A 16,662-nucleotide genomic window follows, 5' to 3' on the forward strand; every position below is an offset into this window, starting at 1 on the left:
CAGATAGGTCAAAGGGGCACTGTCTCCGAATTAAGGAGAAAAGGTAGGTTACTTTGACGGATACTTGCTGTGCTTTCATGTAAATGTAATGAATTTCTGTTTTAGAGTTCTTTTTCTTATCCTCTCCATTTATCTTGGAATAATGCAGTGCAACCTACAAATGATAATCCACATGGCCGCGGATAAGCATCTTTCCATTACAATTACGAAAACGGATAAATACATTAACCTAATACCGAAAACGGCTAAACATACTGACCTGATCAACCAGCAAGATGCAATAGCTCTAACCATATCCCGATCGTCTAATGGGAATTAATTATCGGGAGTCCAGGTTGCGTTCGATCCAAACACTCATTAATTAAAACACAACCTAGGTAAATAATCACGCTTATATGAGGCACAACTTAGGTAATTAGTTTTCTTGTCGTGGTCATTGTTAGATTATGAGTCGCCACAAGAATCGAGTCATACTAAATTTAGGATCTCTCATACAATCGCGTTCAGCTTAGACAATCCATGCACTTTGGAGAAGATTGTAGCATATCCACACCTACTTAAATCCATTGGATGCTGTCGAATGCTCGCCGACTGGAGTCACCGAATCTTAAAATATGCCAAGGATTTGTAACGAATTCTGCTGGCGAGATCTTTGCTTTGATTTCTTTGAGAGTTCAACTGCGGGTATCACGGGCTGGGATGAACACACACTCACTGGCACTATTCACGAATTTATTCTAAGTAAACACGAAAAGCAATCTGGGTGTTTAAACTTATATAGAACTGAACTTATTGGCGATTGTCCCTCACGGCGCGGACGAGAAGAGAGAAAAATTGCTCCTGTTTCATTCTCAGAATTCTCTCGCGAGCAGGAACACCGTCAGAGCAGGCACCGTGACGTCATCAGCATGCTGCCACGCTGCTTGTGCAATAATTGCTTGTCCCGTTTTGTTGTTCTAGTCACGTGGGACAAATGCAAACTCTTGGCATTTCAATGGACAAACTCGATCCGATAGGGATAGACGTTCAAAAAAAAAAAAAAAATGCTATGGCCAACCTATGCGTTGCGTTCACGTCAGTTGCAATCAAAGGAAAAGTGGGCGGACTTTGTGATATTCCTGTCGGCTTTCTGTCCGAGGAAAGAGCTTATCCTTGTCTTTTGGCTAGTTATTAATTTTAGCGCCTGCGTTCCTATATCGACCGGCAGATTTGAACAGATGTGCGTGACACTGGATGCACACATGATCATTCACGAGGGAAGTAATATTTAGTCCGCTCTTACCTCTTTGGCATGTGTCTTATTCTTATCATAAACACAAGTAATATTAAAATTCTATATATACAAGTGATTGTGAAATGTCAAAATTTTGGTTAAGATCTTGCTGATATATATATATATATATATATATATATATATATATTATGTATATATATACACATACATACATATATATATATATATATATATATATATATATATATATATATATATATATATACATACATATATATGTGTATATGTATATATATATACATGTGTGTACCCAAGGTAGCGAGCGTTTCAGGATAGTTTCATGATTGTGTTTGTGTTTCGGGTAGCAAGGAGCTTCGATCACACGAGCTATTGACGCCATGGACACAATGGGTCGTCACAATACATAAATAATGATAAGAACGATCATAAAAATCTCTTAGCATCTCAAGCGATCCTTGAGTACCAGCGGCATGCAAAGCTCCACCTGTCGGGCAGTGACTCGCCAGGAAAGCAGCGAATCACCCCGACTCGTCCGCCGACTCACCGGTAAACCATGGCAGGTGGCGACTCCATCGAAGCGAAATGCGGTTCTCGTCACGCCTCGGTTTCACTCGCCGCTTAACGGTGGTGGTTGGCTTCTGACCCATCCTGCACGCCGGCGATCCTTAGCAAAAATCGCGATAGCCGTGTCTCCTCGGCGCGGTTGTGGGTCGTGTAGTACTACTTGTGGAAGGTTACCGGCGGGAGAGGGCTTTGCGGGGAGAGTAGCCTCGGCGGTTTCTCGTGATGGAGGACGTGTGTGGAGCTCAAACTAGCGGCTTCGTGATACTCCTGGCGTGACGCTGGCACTGCTATTCTTCCTGACTCTCCTCTCCGTCCGTTGTGTTACACTTGTTACCAAAATTAGACGGTATTATGGGACAACTCAGGATTGGATATTTTGCGTTTTGCGTCCACGTTCTAGATGACCACACTTCAGTCACGTTCTAGGTTGCTGCCACACTTCAGTCACGTCCTCCCACTAGGAAAATTTTCCGGATAATATTTGTTTTCCTCTCGCGTGAATTGGGTCGCACAATCGGTAATTAATTATATATATATAAATCAGTGTTGTCTATTCTCCGACGAAGCTACCAGGGTCCAGTCGTTGTTAATTTAACACTGCAGGTGTTGGTTCGACGTCGCAGTCTCGATATATAACCAGGGTGAGTGACAGACAAAGGGAGCGTGCCAGTGAGTCACTTGCAGGCATCATAATCTAGAATTATTTTCCTCGTGCATTTGACAAGGTGCTGATCATTTTAAGTCCTTGGGTACCGAGTAATGTTAGTATTGTAATGACCTAAATACCAATATCCTTATATTGGGACACAAAGGCATCGCTGTGATAAAGGTAATACAGAAACGTAATGCCGTACTATTGATTCCCACCCTATTAGTAACCCAGGAGACTAAACATATTATGAGTGAGCTGACTTGAAGCTTGGATGCTTTGCGTGCATGTGGAATTGGGAAGGAGCCGAGAGACTATGAAGTGTGCATTGCACTAGCAATCAGCTGACAATCTTAACTTATGACATTAATTTGCATCATAGATTTTTTTTTTTTTTTTTTTAATAATGTGATAAAGCAGAGAGAGAGAGAAAGAGAGAGAGAGAGAGAGAGAGAGAGAGAGAGAGAGAGAGAGAGAGAGAGAGAGAGAGAAAAGTTTAGGCTGAACAGCACACCAATTACGTGAAAGGAAAAATAATTGTATATGTTTTTGTTTTCATTTTTCGGTATATATTGTGCTAGTTTGTGTGTGTGTTTATGTCTGAATGAGTTTGTGTGTGTGTTTTTTTTTTGTTTATGTTTGTGAATGAATGTGTGTGTGTGTGTGTGTGTGAATGAGTTTGTGTGAATGAGTTTGTGTATGTGTGTGTGTGTGGTAAAGAATCTCAGATAAGATCTGAGCCTATATATGCCTGTTAGAGAAGGACCTGCACTGGAGGAGACACTCGGGAGAACGAACCCCCTCCACCACCGTGCCAGTTATACGGTTTGTCTGAGGCTAATCCTTGGACGTAACTGAGGCAAGACCACCTGCAGGATTTGTGTGTGTGGCGCCGAAATCACGCCATGACACTGCACGGAGAGTTCCATTAGTTTAATTTCCTTGAGAACGACATACCCAGCTGTGGATTGTAAAGAAAATGCATCACCATTGGTATATAACTATCATAAAAAAAACTTTTTTTTTTTTTTTTTTGGTAATGTTAAAAAAAATTCTAAAAGAAAAAAAAATGCACAAGGGACATTTGGATGCAGAACTAGTATGGACACGCTCACTGGGATGTGTATTATTATTATGCCGAATTTGACTACATTAGGAATGGAAGAAGTAACAAAACATATCGAAATATGCAGAAACACGTCAGAAACAGGTTTATGCTCGTAGTTACGTCACGGTGCATACATGCCGACACACACGAAAAGGCCAAACGTACTTAAATTATGTCCCTTATTTGATGCTACAAGTGACAGATACAAGTTGATAATGTATGAAAGGTAACTTGCGTTTCCAGATATTCTTGGTATGGATTCGAACGGTAGTCTAAGGTCTATCCCCGGGGTAGTCTATAATGGTCATTTGTTTACGTTTAGGATAATGGCGGAATACGGTCGCATTTTTCACATTACACTCCGTACGCTGTTCTCAGTTAATCAGTTATTATTTCACTAGTTCGTGCGTGAAAGCGAGAACTCTTTTTTTTTTTGGTACAAATTAAGAATTATATGGACTTGCAATTATTTATCTTTCAATCATGCATTTTGCATTCTTGTGGGCGTAAGGGTGAGGAGATTGTTGACACGGAAACGGATTTCGCATATTATTTGTATTATCACAAATTCAAGTCAATTTCCCTTTCTGTCTGTTCCTGTTATTGTGTTATCTTACGTCTGTATGTATCCCTTTCTACAGTTAGTTATTCAATTATTAACTTATAACAACCTTATCACGTCAAAACATAATCGATCTCCCTGCGAAATCATGTTTTCCATATTACTAAGATGACAAGGTAAGTAAGTTTTCGTTCATAACTCATAATTGTACTGTTTTCTTCAACCTTCTATCTATGCCGCTGTTTGTTTGTTTTTTTTTTTTTTTTTTTTTTTCGTTTTAATTTACTACATTCTTTTTATAGACAATGACTCGAAAGTTGTGTGTGGATTCGTTCGAGCAAATCGAATTAGAATTTTCTAGTGTTTTGTTTCGCTCAGATTAATAACCGTAAAAGGACAGCTGTGACAGGAATTATTTCATGTCAGTAAAACAGCAGTTGCTTGAATATAAACAAACTGCATTTCAATCGCTTAAACAAAATTATGGTAATGATATCAGTACGAATAAAAATACGAAAGCTTTACTACGTAATCTGCTTTCAAAATTAGTATGAAACGTGTGTCGATCCAGCCCTGAACATGCGCTTATTTGAGTTCAATTATATTAAAGCGGTTTTGTGTACCGATTATGTAGAATATGGCAAGTGCATTGGTATTTTTTAAAGAAATTACAGTGAATCGTATTTTGATGAGGTACTATTAAAAGTCTTTGTGGGATTGTGTTATGTAAGTTCAATCATTTACGAGATCGATTCTGAAACTGTTAGTGAATAGTACATCAATTATTCTGACGTAAATTTATTAAATTTCGTGGATACGTGAAATCGTCAAAAGTTGATATTTGCCCATCGAATCTATCATGAATTTTGAAATATACACATTTAAATATCGTTTTAGATTATTATTTCTAATCATAGATAAGATAAGAGTAATAAAAATGGTCTTTTTGTTTTGCGAAGCGCTGAATTCGCACGAGAAAGCGATATGTTGTCGCGCGCGTATTGTTATTGTTGTTATGAGGAAGTTCCCGGGAAAGTCACGAGATGGCTGAGATGATTGGTCCCTCGATGCTTCCTTCAGCGTAATACATGTTTATCCACACTTCCCCACATGCAGCGAGTTCACACGTTTTCTAAAGCGGTTTCTTTAATGGGATGCACTGAATGTAGTGTAAGGCATTGTTGTTAACTACGCAGACAAAATGAGCCAGACGCCGTGAAGAGACACGGGGTGTACATACCGCGGGAAAGGTCAAGGTAGCTGATGGAGTTGTAGGGCGTGGGCACAGCGCTGGAGTCGGTCAGGCTCTCGGTGCTGACCCTCGACACCTCGTGCTCCTGCAGGGATCCACGCCGTACAAGCCCGGTCTGAGGCCAGAATACCAGGTGCAGACGTGCAGGGGCGTCGCCTTCCGGTTCCTTAGCGAGGGCATCGCCTCTCGGCTTCCACTTGGACTCCACCTGGGGGCCCAGCACGCCCCGGACCCGGAGGTGGTTGCTGCTTGTGCATGCCAGGTTGCTTCCGCTGGCGACCCTCAGCACGGGCGGCAGCGACAGGGGGGGCTCGCACGCGGCGGCCTTGCCCTCCGACAGGGCACCGCTGCTCCCGGCGCGACGCAACCCCACGCCCGTCATTGCGTCCTCAAAGCACACTCGCTCGTACTATGCACCATGATTCGGTGGCGGGCGGACTGGACTGATTCGCAGCGCGGGATAAGTCGCGTTGGTCAGCCGCCTCGCGATACAGTTCCAAACTCAATTCCCCGCTTGATTGTTCATGCACGGCCACGGTCGACGAGAGTGCATGTAGTGCAGGTCAGTCAGGATCCGGGGCAGTGGAAGCAGTGAATGGAGCCCTCGTGTTGACAGTGGCCAGGTGGGATCTACAAGGGACTGAGGCAGTGGGAGGCTTCGCCCCTTCCCCTACCGACCGACCGACCGACCTCCCTGCCTCTTCACCAGTATCACCTGTCACATCCGGGCCCCTTTTTCCCTCGCGCCTCGCTATCTTGCCGCTGCATCAGCATCCATGTTAATCCCGTATTATAACACCGACAAGGTGCCTGCCTCGCTCTGTCGCCGATTCCCTCTCGAAATTCGCCAAGTTCATACACGTGTTGGCCACCAGTAACTACTTGACATGTACTTGTCCAGCAGGTGCCATATACTCCTTTGAAACGCCATCTTGTGCAAAAAGAGATTGCATAGTTTGCACCATTTTCAGTGATTGAGATTCGCATTAGCCGAATATATTGTCTCTAGTTTATATATATAGTAAGTGAGTCGTTTAGTAGTTTAGCCCCTGAATCATCTCACAGGAATTTTATTTATCTTCTGAGCCGACCACCCTGGACCACCTGGTGTCGCATTTCACACTCGCGCGATTGTTATATTACTCTACTTTTACGCGATGGAATAACATAAATGCCTACAAAGTTGTTTGTATGAAATCATTTTTTGTTATAAGTTTTTAATGCAATCACTGTTTTTTTCCGAAAGGTAACATGAACCTATGGAAAGACCAGGCTTGATTTGTGACATGCTTCTGATCACATTATTGACACAAGTGAATCATTGATATTCGACTCTGGAAAACTGGTTTATTGTAGAAACAAAACTTTTATTGCACAAATGCAAATTATCTTTTTTAATGCCTAAGCATTTCTGGAAGGTAAAAAAAATAATGCTTTATTCGTGATTGCTACCAGCTTGAATATTTTGTTATCTGTTGCATTTTTACAGGTGCTTGCTTTTTTGAAGAAATTAATTCCCAGATATGGTGCATTACTTAATGATATAAAATAATAGATCTGTCATATTTTAGATTTTTAAGCTCTGTAGATATACAGCGTTTTTTCCACACGTGTAATAAAGTTATATGTCTAAAAGTTTGATCACCCCACCGACCAACATTATAGTAGGCCTATATAATGAAATAACTTTTATCAGGGTTTTGTGTTGAAATGAACTGTATTTATAATCATACAAATGATACATTCCATTTGTAGACTAAACACACGAGCATTTAATCCTGAATTTTAGAAAAGGGATAGAAAAGTGGTGGAGGGTGAATACTGCAGATGATATTGCAAAAAATACAGATGAATATTGAAAAGTAAGATTGCGGTGCCCGTTACGATATTTTTTGAATAATATTTGTTGATTATTTGAACGCGCGTGCGATACGAATTCTAGTGTGCGTGTATGGAAATGTGTTCGTCGGTATGTGCGTGCGTGCATGAGTGAGTGAGTGAGTGAATGAGTTGAGTGAGTGAAAGAGTAAGAGAAGCCAAGTGAAGCGAAGGGGCATTAGGGAGCGGAGAAGGATCTCAAGTTACAAATCTTCCTCGGCTCACTCCAGCTCACGTGAGGCAAGGAGGAGGTGGCGGGGAGGGAGGAGTTCCAAGGAGGAGTTACCAAGGACATTATCTCTATTTATGAGGTTGGGGAGGCGTTATGTTCTCTGCATGGTTATCGTCGTGCGTGTGTTTATGTGTGTGCGTGCGTGTCGGAATGTTGAGGGCGGGCGTGTGTGCTTGAGTTGAACGAAGGGGGATTTTGCGTTTTGTTGCATGTAAAGGTAGTTGTTAATTAACTAGGGTTCAGTGGGTCGCAAGTGGTTCGTAAGGCATTTTAAGGGTTCCTTGTGATTTCGCTCGCTCTTTTCTCGCTCTCTTTCTCTTCTCTCTTTTCTCTCTTTTCTCTCTCTCCTCGCTCTCACTCTTTCTCTTCTCTCTTTTCTCTCTTTTCTCTCTCTCCTCGCTCTCACTCTTTCTCTTCTCTCTTTTCTCTCCTTTCTATCTCTCCTCTCTCTCTCTTCTCTCTCCTCTCTCTTCTCTCTCCTCTCTCCTCTTTCTCTCCCTCTCCCCTTTCTCTCCCTCTCCCCTTTCTCTCCCTCTCTCCTTTCTCTCTCTCTCCCCTTTCTCTCTCTCTCTCTCTCTCTCTCCCTCCCTCCCTCCCTCCCTCCCTCCCTCCCTCCCTCCCCACCCTCTCCCTCCCTCCTTCTCCCTTTCCATTTCCCTTCCCCCCTCTCTCTCTCTTCTCTTTTTCTCTCTCCCTCCCTCCCTCCCTCTCCCTTTCCCCCCCTCTCTCTCTCCCTCCCCCCTCCCTCTCCAATTCTCCTCTCTCATCTCTTCTTCTCTTCTCTATCTCTCCACTCTCTTCTCTTCTCCTCTCTCTCCTCTCTCTTCTCTCTCTCTCTTCACTCTCTCTCTCTCTTCACTCTCTCTCTCTCTTCTCTCTTCTCTCTTTCTCCTCTCTCTCTCTCCTCTCTCTCTCCCCTCTCTCTCTCTCTCTCTTCTCTTCTCTTCGCTCCTACTCTCTCTCTTCTCTCATCTCCTCTCTCTTTCTCTTCTCTCTCCGTCTCTCTCTCTCCTTCCTCTTCTCTCTCTCTCTCTTTTCACTCCCCTCTTCCCTCTCTCTTCTCTCTTCGCTCGCTCTCCATCTTCTTCTCGTCTTCTCTCATCTCCGAAGCTCTCTCTCTCATCTCATCATCACCTCTCTCTCATCTCTCTCTCTCCTCTCTTCTCTCCTCTTTTCTTTCTCTCGCCCTCATCGTTCTTATCTCTCTCTTCTCATCCTCTTCTCTCCCTCTCTCTCTCTCTCTCTCTCTTACTCGCGCTCTCCTCCTTCTCTCTTCCTTCCTCTCTCTCTCTCTCTCTTTTCTCTCTCTTCTCTCTCTCTCTCTCTCTCTCATCTCTTATCTCTCTCTCTCTTTCTCTCCATTCTCTCCATTCTCTTCTCACTTCTCTCTCCCTCTCTTCCTCTCTCTCTCTTTTCCTTGCTGTCCTTTTCCTCTCTCTCTCTCTCTCTCTCTCTCTCTCTCTCTCTCTCTCTCTCTCTCTCTCTCTCTCTCTCTCTCTCTCTCACATCCTCGTCTCTCCTCACTCTACTCACTCTTTGTCTCTCCTCTCTCTACTCTCGCTCTCGCTCTCGCTCCTTCATCTCTTATCTCTCTCTCTCTCCTCTCCTCTCTCTCCTCTCTCTCGCTCTCTCTCTCTCGTCCTGTCTCTCCTCTACTCTCTCACTCCACTTCATCGGCGAGCTCTTCTCTCTCTCTCCTCTCTCTCACTCTCTCTCCTCTCTCTCTTCTCACCTTTCACTCTCCTCTCTCTCTCTCCATCTCTATCCTACTATCTATTTCTCTTCACATCTCTCTTTTTCACTCTCCGACTCTCCCTCTCAGTCTCTCTCTCTCTCTCTCTCTCTCTCTCTCTCTCCTCTCTCTTCTCTCCTCTCTCTCCTCTCGCGCCTCCTCTGCTCTCAGCTCTCTCTCGCTCCTCTCTCTTCTCCACTTCCCGCACTCTCTCTCTCTCTCTATCTATCCTATTCTATCTATCTATCTCTTTCTCTTTCACTCTTCCTCTTTTCACTCTCTCTTCTCTCTCTCTTCATCTCTCTCTCTACTCCTCTCACTCGCTCTCTCTCGCTTCTTTTCTCGTCTCTTCTTTCTTCTCTCTCCTCTCTCTCACTCTCTCTCTCTCTTTCTCTTTCTCTACACGTTCCTTCTTTCTTTTTTCTCTATCCATTTCCCCTCCCTCTCAATTTCTCTTTCCTTTTCTATTTCCCCACTCTTTCACTTTCTCTTTTTCCTTTCCTTCTTTCTCTATTCTCGTTCTCTCTCTTTCTCTTTTCTTTCTCTCTCTTCTCTCTCTCTCTCACCTCTCTCTCTTTCCTCTCTCTCGCTCCTCCTCTCCTCTCTCTCCATACATTCTCATCCATCTCCTGCCTCTCTCTCTCTCTCTCTCTCTCTCTCTTTTCCACTCTCTTTCTTTCTTTCTTTCTTTCTTTTTCTTTCTTTCTTTTTCTTTCTCTTTAACACTATACCTCCCACTTGCTTAAATGGTAAAATTGATCAATTGACGAGTTGTCAGACTGAACACTTCCCTCTCCTCAGATGTTCTTCTGTCTCCGAAGCGAATACTTCAGAGCTCTCTTACGCGACCATTTCCACGAAGCAGACTGGTGTGGTTCCTCGGAAAGTCAAATTCCTACGGTCACACTTCACAACATATCTGCAGATGTGTTTGCCATCCTTGTACACTATCTATATTGCAATCAGACTAATGTAAGTAGTATGCACATTGTCTAGGTATTTGCATTTATCTCATATGGATGTTTGCAGATTGAAATATTGATGATTGTATAAGAAGTGGTCTAGATTTTTGAGATATCATCCTTTGGGTATGTAAAGTCTTTTAGAATATAATCAGTTGCACAATTAGTAATTTTCACAGTGATTCACTTCTCTTTACTTTGATGATATTTTGGATGATGTTATTATCAGCTGCCATATTTCAAAATAAATCATAGTTTTCAAATTATGAATATATTTCTGTGACATGTACTTGATGTTACTAGACCTTTAAAGTTTCCTGTATGATGTTTTTCCTCAGTGCCTCTAAATAGTGTTTTATATCACCCCGGGAGGGGGGGGCGAGGGGGGGGGGGGGGGTGGGGGGTGGGGGGGGGGGGGGGGGGGGATGGGGTGGGGTGGGGTGTGTGGTTGGGGGGGGGGGGAGGGGGGGGGGGGGTGGGGGAGAGGGGGTGGGGGGGGGTGGGGGCGGATGGGGGTGGTGGGGGGGGGGGGGGGAGGTGCACTTTTAATCTAATTTTATCTGTTGTGTTTGCTTTCATGTTCTCACACCATGGGGAGATGCATTGGTTGCTTATATATGACAATAATGATAATAATGTTTATATTGTAGGTCACATTAGAGAATGCCATGGATGTCATGGTTGCAGCGGACATGTTACTGGTGCCAGGGTTGACTAGACAGTGCGGAGTGTTCTTGGGGACACAGCTGCAAATTGAAAATGTCATCACTGTCCTCCGACTAGCACGAATGTTCCAACTTCCACGTCTTGAGGATCAGTGTGTTGCCTATATGGCCAAAAATCTAGATCAGGCAAGTGCTTCTTCTTCTACTTCCAATACATGGTATTCTCAAATATTTTGAAATATTTCTAAATAGAAAATATAATACCAGTAGAGTATATACTACCTTATGAAAAGTAGGTGCATGTTTAAAACTCTTGAAGAAGGAATATGTCAGTATACCTGTGCATTTCCTCATTAAAGGTTTTGGAACTTCAAGAACTACACGATCTGGTGCTAGCCGATGCAGGAGAGGTACAGGGACGGCAGGAGACGGACACAGTCACCATTGTGGATGAATTGCGTTACCACATCTCGTCAGCGGTGCAGAGCACATCTGAAATCTACGAAGCGAGGACAAAGCTTGAGTCCCTGGAAGCTCTGTTGGAAGATTTGGGCATTGAGGCTTAAGCTTTGATGAATTTTTGGGGTCCCTCTGCTTTGATAGGCATTGGGACAGTTTAATTATTAGAGCTAGCATATTCGCAGCCAGTACGACCATCCCTAGCAAGGATAGCTCTGTATTTATTCCATCATATGGTGGGAGTTGGATTTTTTTCTTAAAGAAATGGACTTACACATTATTTATCAGTGGCAGATAAGGGTATCAGAATTTTGATACTGCTTATACCGTAAGCTTTTCCTTGTTGATGATAATGACATTCTGATTTGTCATTCATGCAATATATTCTCATCAGCTTATCTTACCAGTTGTTGAATAGCTGTAGAATAGTAGGAAATGTATAATCCCTTTTGCTTGTCTTGGCCTGTGCAGGTTTTTCGGCGGTAAAGAAAGCAAAATCATTTATGAAAACCAGATTTACTTTTATTTTATGTGTTGATGAATGTGTTTCTATGCTCTGATGACTTAAGGGGACTACCTCAAATTTTCTGTATGCATTATTTTTTTACTGTATTTATTTCAGAGCGGGACGTCGGAGGAGAGTAGATAGTGGTGCTAGGAAGTGGTTGAATTGGGGGTGTGATTGGCGCTCCCCTCCTACTCCTCTCCCAAAATCTTCTCCTTCCTCTCCTCTCTCTCTCTCTCTCTCTCTCTCTCTCTCTCTCTCATAGAGAGTGGCTCCATTGCATACTTGCATTCATAGTCAAACAAAAGATCTCATGTCAAAGATGTTATAGAGTTTTAGGTTATTTGTGATCGAGTATTTATTTTTATGTCTTTTTTCATCACAAAAGGACATTGAAGAAAATACACTGTTCCCAGCTATCTGTGCACTAACAATCAATTTTTATCTATTTTTGTCAAAAAAGGGGGAGGAACGATTGTTGCCCGTTGAAAATTCAGCAACACTATTTTCCATTAGTAATTTAGAGAATTCTTATAGAAATTCAATATCAACCCCAAAATTATTTTCTACATTTTAACCCAATGTCCCCGGCGGCCCGGCGAGAAGTTAAATACCCCTACACCGGTCTATGCCATATTGCATCAAACTCACACTGGTGTGTCCCCCCGTCATTAGGGCACTTTGACAGTGTCACACGGGTGTGCACACACCGTCATCATTGGAAAAGTGTTCCAAAATTGTACACGTGCATTCCTATAAATAGATTTAAAAATCGGTAAAGATTATTAAAAGGCTCAACTTAAAATTTGCTTCTCGTCCGTCGTCCAACAGACCCCACATTTACACACTGATTATATAATAGCCTTGCAAAATGCTAATAAGCACAAGGGGAATTATTTCAATAAAAGAGAAACATGACAGCAATAAAAATACGTTTATAACCCTCTCTGACGTGGTACAGTAACTTTAAACGCTCATAGTTCAAAGCCCAGTGGCTGGGCGGGCACTGTATTGTGCCAGCCATTTAACATGATTTAGGCTAATAATTCGAACTGCCCTCAGCATGGGACATTCAAGGCGGGAATGCCCTCCCCGTCGTAAGTGGTAAATTAACATGATTTTAAGTAATATGGATAATTGTACTTTAATAATAGACACCATTACATCCTGTTTATATCTGCCTCCAGCTCTACACTTTAAAGAGAGTTGCCAAAGGTAGATTCCAGTTTGACAGGTTTTAGGGGAAAATATTCCAGAGGTCAAGGTCAAATATATTTGTGAGGGAAAAAAGGCTTAACAATTGAGAATTTGCTTTAAGTCATCTGATTGCTTAATTAATGTTTTCTCTCAGTTCAAAATGTATGTTACAGTTTTTTATTTATGATAAAATATGCAAAGGTTACTTTGTCTGAATAAAAAACTATCTTATAGATGTTTTAATCACATATTAATGAAGGTGAGCCACTGCAGATTTGTGTTTTGATTCTCTAATTGAATATCTTATTTTTTATTAAATATGGCAAAGTATAACTGTAAGAACAGTTCTTAGATAACTAGTAAACTGAATAACAAATATATATTACTCCCATATAGAACCCACTGAGACCCCAGAAATATCCATTGTAGAAATTGCTCCTAAATAATTTTTATATTTTGATTAGCTGTAAGGGATGTTTATACTGAAGGTTAATAATCATGGTCTGTATAACTCTTTTTGTGCACTTAATATGCATTTTTTTTTACAGTTGCAGCAGAAAAAGTATAGATGTAAATTTTCTGTAAATTTTCATTTAAATTAGCAGTAAAGAAAGAGTCTACATCTTGTTCAAGAGTAAAATTCAAGCTGCAATTCTTAGTCCCTCAAAACAGTTAGCCATATAAAGTTATAATATAAATTGGGTCTTCCATTTTACTATCCCAAAACAATTTAGGACACACACAACAATTTTTTTTTTTTTCTTCTCTCTCTCTCTCTCTCTCTCTCTCTCTCTCTCTCTCTCTCTCTCTCTCTCTCTCTCTCTCATAGAGAGTGGCTCCATTGCATACTTGCATTCATAGTCAAACAAAAGATCTCATGTCAAAGATGTTATAGAGTTTTAGCTTTTTTGTGATCGAGTATTTATTTTTATGTCTTTTTTCATCACAAAAGGACTTTGAAGAAAATACTGTGCCCAGATTTGTGCTCTAACATCATTTTTATATTATTTTTGTAAAAAAAGGGGGAGGAAAGATTGTTGCCCAGCAACACTTTTTCATTTAGTATTTTAGAGAATTCTTTAAAGAGATTCATATCAACCCAAAATTATTTTTCTACATTTTAACCCAATCCCGGCGGGCCCGGCGAGAAGTTAAAACCCCTACACCGGGCCTATGCAATATTGCATCAGAAACGTCACACTGGTGTGTCACCCCGTCATTAGGCACTTTGCAGTGTCACACGGGTGTGACACACCGTCATCATTGGATTAAGTGTTCCAAATTTGTACACGTGCTTTCCCTAAAATAAGATTTAAAAATCGGGAAAGATTATTAAAAAGTCAACTAAAATTTGATTCTCGGTCTGGCTGTCTGTCTGTCCAACAGACACCACATTTACACACTGTTATATCCTTTGCAAAATGCTAAGAGCACAAGGGGAGATTATTTCAATAAAAGAGAACATGACAGCAATAAAATACGTTTTAACCCTCTCTGGACGGGTGGTACAGTACTGTACCGCTCATTCAAAAGCCCAGTGGCTGGGCGGCACAGTATTGTGCCAGCCATTTAATTGATTTAGGCCTAATAATTCGAACGCCCCGGCATTGGGACATTCAAGGCTGGAATGCCCCCGTCGTAAGTGGGTTAAATTACATTGATTTTAAGTATAATGGATATTTGGTATCTTTAATAATAGGACACCATTACATCCTGTTTATATCTGCCTCCAAGCTCTACACTTTAAAGAGAGTTGCCAAAGGTAGATTCCAGGTTTGACAGGTTTTAGGGAAAATATTCCAGAGGTCAAGTTCAAAATATATTTGTGAGGGAAAAAGGCTTAACATTTGAGGTAATTTCTTTAAGTCATCTGTATTGCTGAATTAATGTTTTCCTCTCAGTTCAAAATGTATGTTACAGTTTTTATTTATGATAAAATATGCAAAGGTTACTTTGTCTTGATTAAAAAACTGATCTTATAGATGTTTTAATCACATTTAATGAAGGTGAGCACTGCAGATTTGTGTTTTGATTCTCTAATTGTATATCTTATTTTTATGAAATATGGCAAAGTATACTGTAAGACAGTTCTTAGATAACTAGGTAGAACTGAATAACAAATATATATTACTCCCATATTAGAACCACTGAGACACCAGAAAATATCTTGTAGAATTGCTCCTAAATATTTTTATTATATTTTGTTAGCTGTACAGGGATTTTTATACTGAAGTTAATTATCATGGTCTGTTAACTCTTTTGTGCACTTATGCATTTTTTTTTACAGTGCAGCAGAAAAGTATAGATGTACATTCATGCAAATTTTCATTTAATAGCAATAAAGAAAGTCTACTTCTTGTTCAAGTGTAAAATTCAAGCTTCTAATTCTTAGTCTCAAACAGTCAGCCATATGAGGTTATAATATAAACTGGGTCTTCCATTTTTCCCAAAACAATTTTAGGACACACTCAACAATTTTTATTTTCTATTTATGTTGTTTCGAGACCTGAAGGCCCAACAAAACAAAACCCCAACATAATATATATAAAGATCTTTACAATATTCATCAGTCTATATAAAAAGCAAAAGATTTCATGTAGTCATTATTATCAAAATTGTTATTTTAATCTGTCCAACCTGGCAATGGTCCAGAATACAAATGCAGTATCAACTATGATCTCAGAAACACTTGCATGTGTGGTGCACAAAAGGGTTAATGGCAGCAGATATATATATATGTGTTATTTATTAATGCTATTATGATAATTGTTATTGTATACAGTCTATAAGGAGCCAGATCTTACTCAGTGTCAAGACAAATTAACCTATTTAAGTAAAAGAGACATATTGTTATATATTGATTAATTTTAGTGTTATTTGTAATATCCTAAAGATCCTTTATTGTTGACAAATGTTTAAGTATTTTTACCAGTATCACAAAGAGCAATAAATTTAATAGAATTTATAATTTATGTAAACTAGTACATCCATCACATTTCCGTGTATGACATTTCACAATAAAAATCCCACGAGAACACTTCATAATAGATATGTATCCAGATGTGACTAAGTGTGTATAGATTTAGAATATAAACAAAGAAAGATTAATGCACTTTGGTCCCTAATTTATTCTGCAATCAATTTAATTGGCTAAAATCAGTGTTTATATTCCAGATGATGGTTCAGTTCTAAACAGATAATTTATGAGTTTTCCTGTTCATTAAATACATTTTTTACCTTTTTTATTGATGATACAATATTGGTGTATTTATTAATATATATTTATCTTTTACTACACAACTATGGATGATAAATAAACTCCACAAGATTTGAATTTAATTTGATTTATTGACTAACAGAATATATATAGTCAAATAACAGATGCCAACAGCAGTGCTTTAATGTTTATAAAGTATTTAAAGGATTACTGCTGCTTTTTAAATTGTTTATTATACTGATATACATATATTGTGAGAAAAACAACAAAGAAAACATGAATAACAAAATATGAGTTACTATAAATATATGAGGGTGAGAGGGGGAGAGCGAGAGGGAGAGGTAGACAGAGTGAGAGAAAGGGAGAGAATGAGAGAGAGAGAGAGAAAGAAAGAAAGAGAGTGAGGGATATATATATATATATAG

The 16,662-nt window shown here is 40.3% G+C and overlaps 2 protein-coding genes across 2 annotated transcripts in view; one reads left to right on the plus strand and one right to left on the minus strand.

Moving 5' to 3' along the window:
- Window positions 1-6,004, minus strand: part of LOC122258030 (ras-related protein Rab-32) — a 51,391-nt gene extending 45,387 nt beyond the window's left edge. Inside the window, exon 1 of the mRNA XM_043023710.2 lies at window positions 5,379-6,004. Coding sequence (XP_042879644.2) covers window positions 5,379-5,772 — 394 coding nt within the window. The 5' untranslated portion in view covers window positions 5,773-6,004. The remainder of the gene's footprint in view (window positions 1-5,378) is intronic.
- Window positions 6,005-9,965: 3,961 nt separating this feature from the next.
- LOC122258029 (ankyrin repeat and BTB/POZ domain-containing protein 1) lies at window positions 9,966-11,941 on the plus strand. Its single transcript, XM_086539666.1, has 3 exons — window positions 9,966-10,204; window positions 10,845-11,045; window positions 11,219-11,941. The coding sequence occupies exons 1-3, from the start codon at window positions 10,034-10,036 to the stop codon at window positions 11,423-11,425; spliced, it is 579 nt and encodes a 192-aa protein (XP_086395792.1). The 5' UTR covers window positions 9,966-10,033; the 3' UTR covers window positions 11,426-11,941.
- The last annotated feature ends 4,721 nt before the right edge of the window (window positions 11,942-16,662 follow it).

The sequence above is a fragment of the Penaeus japonicus genome, unplaced genomic scaffold, assembly GCF_977035675.1.
Source record: "Penaeus japonicus unplaced genomic scaffold, GWHDUDI00000001_assembly GWHDUDI00000009, whole genome shotgun sequence".
In the NCBI taxonomy this organism is placed as follows: Eukaryota; Metazoa; Arthropoda; class Malacostraca; order Decapoda; family Penaeidae; genus Penaeus; species Penaeus japonicus.

Coding starts and splice junctions, on each gene's coding strand:
- LOC122258029 (XM_086539666.1), top strand. CDS start 10,034: ATGTTCTTCTGTCTCCGAAGCGAATACTTCAGAGCTCTCTTACGCGAC. Junction 10,205..10,844: donor TATATTGCAATCAGACTAAT/GTAAGTAGTATG, acceptor TTTATATTGTAG/GTCACATTAGAGAATGCCAT. Junction 11,046..11,218: donor TGGCCAAAAATCTAGATCAG/GCAAGTGCTTCT, acceptor TCCTCATTAAAG/GTTTTGGAACTTCAAGAACT.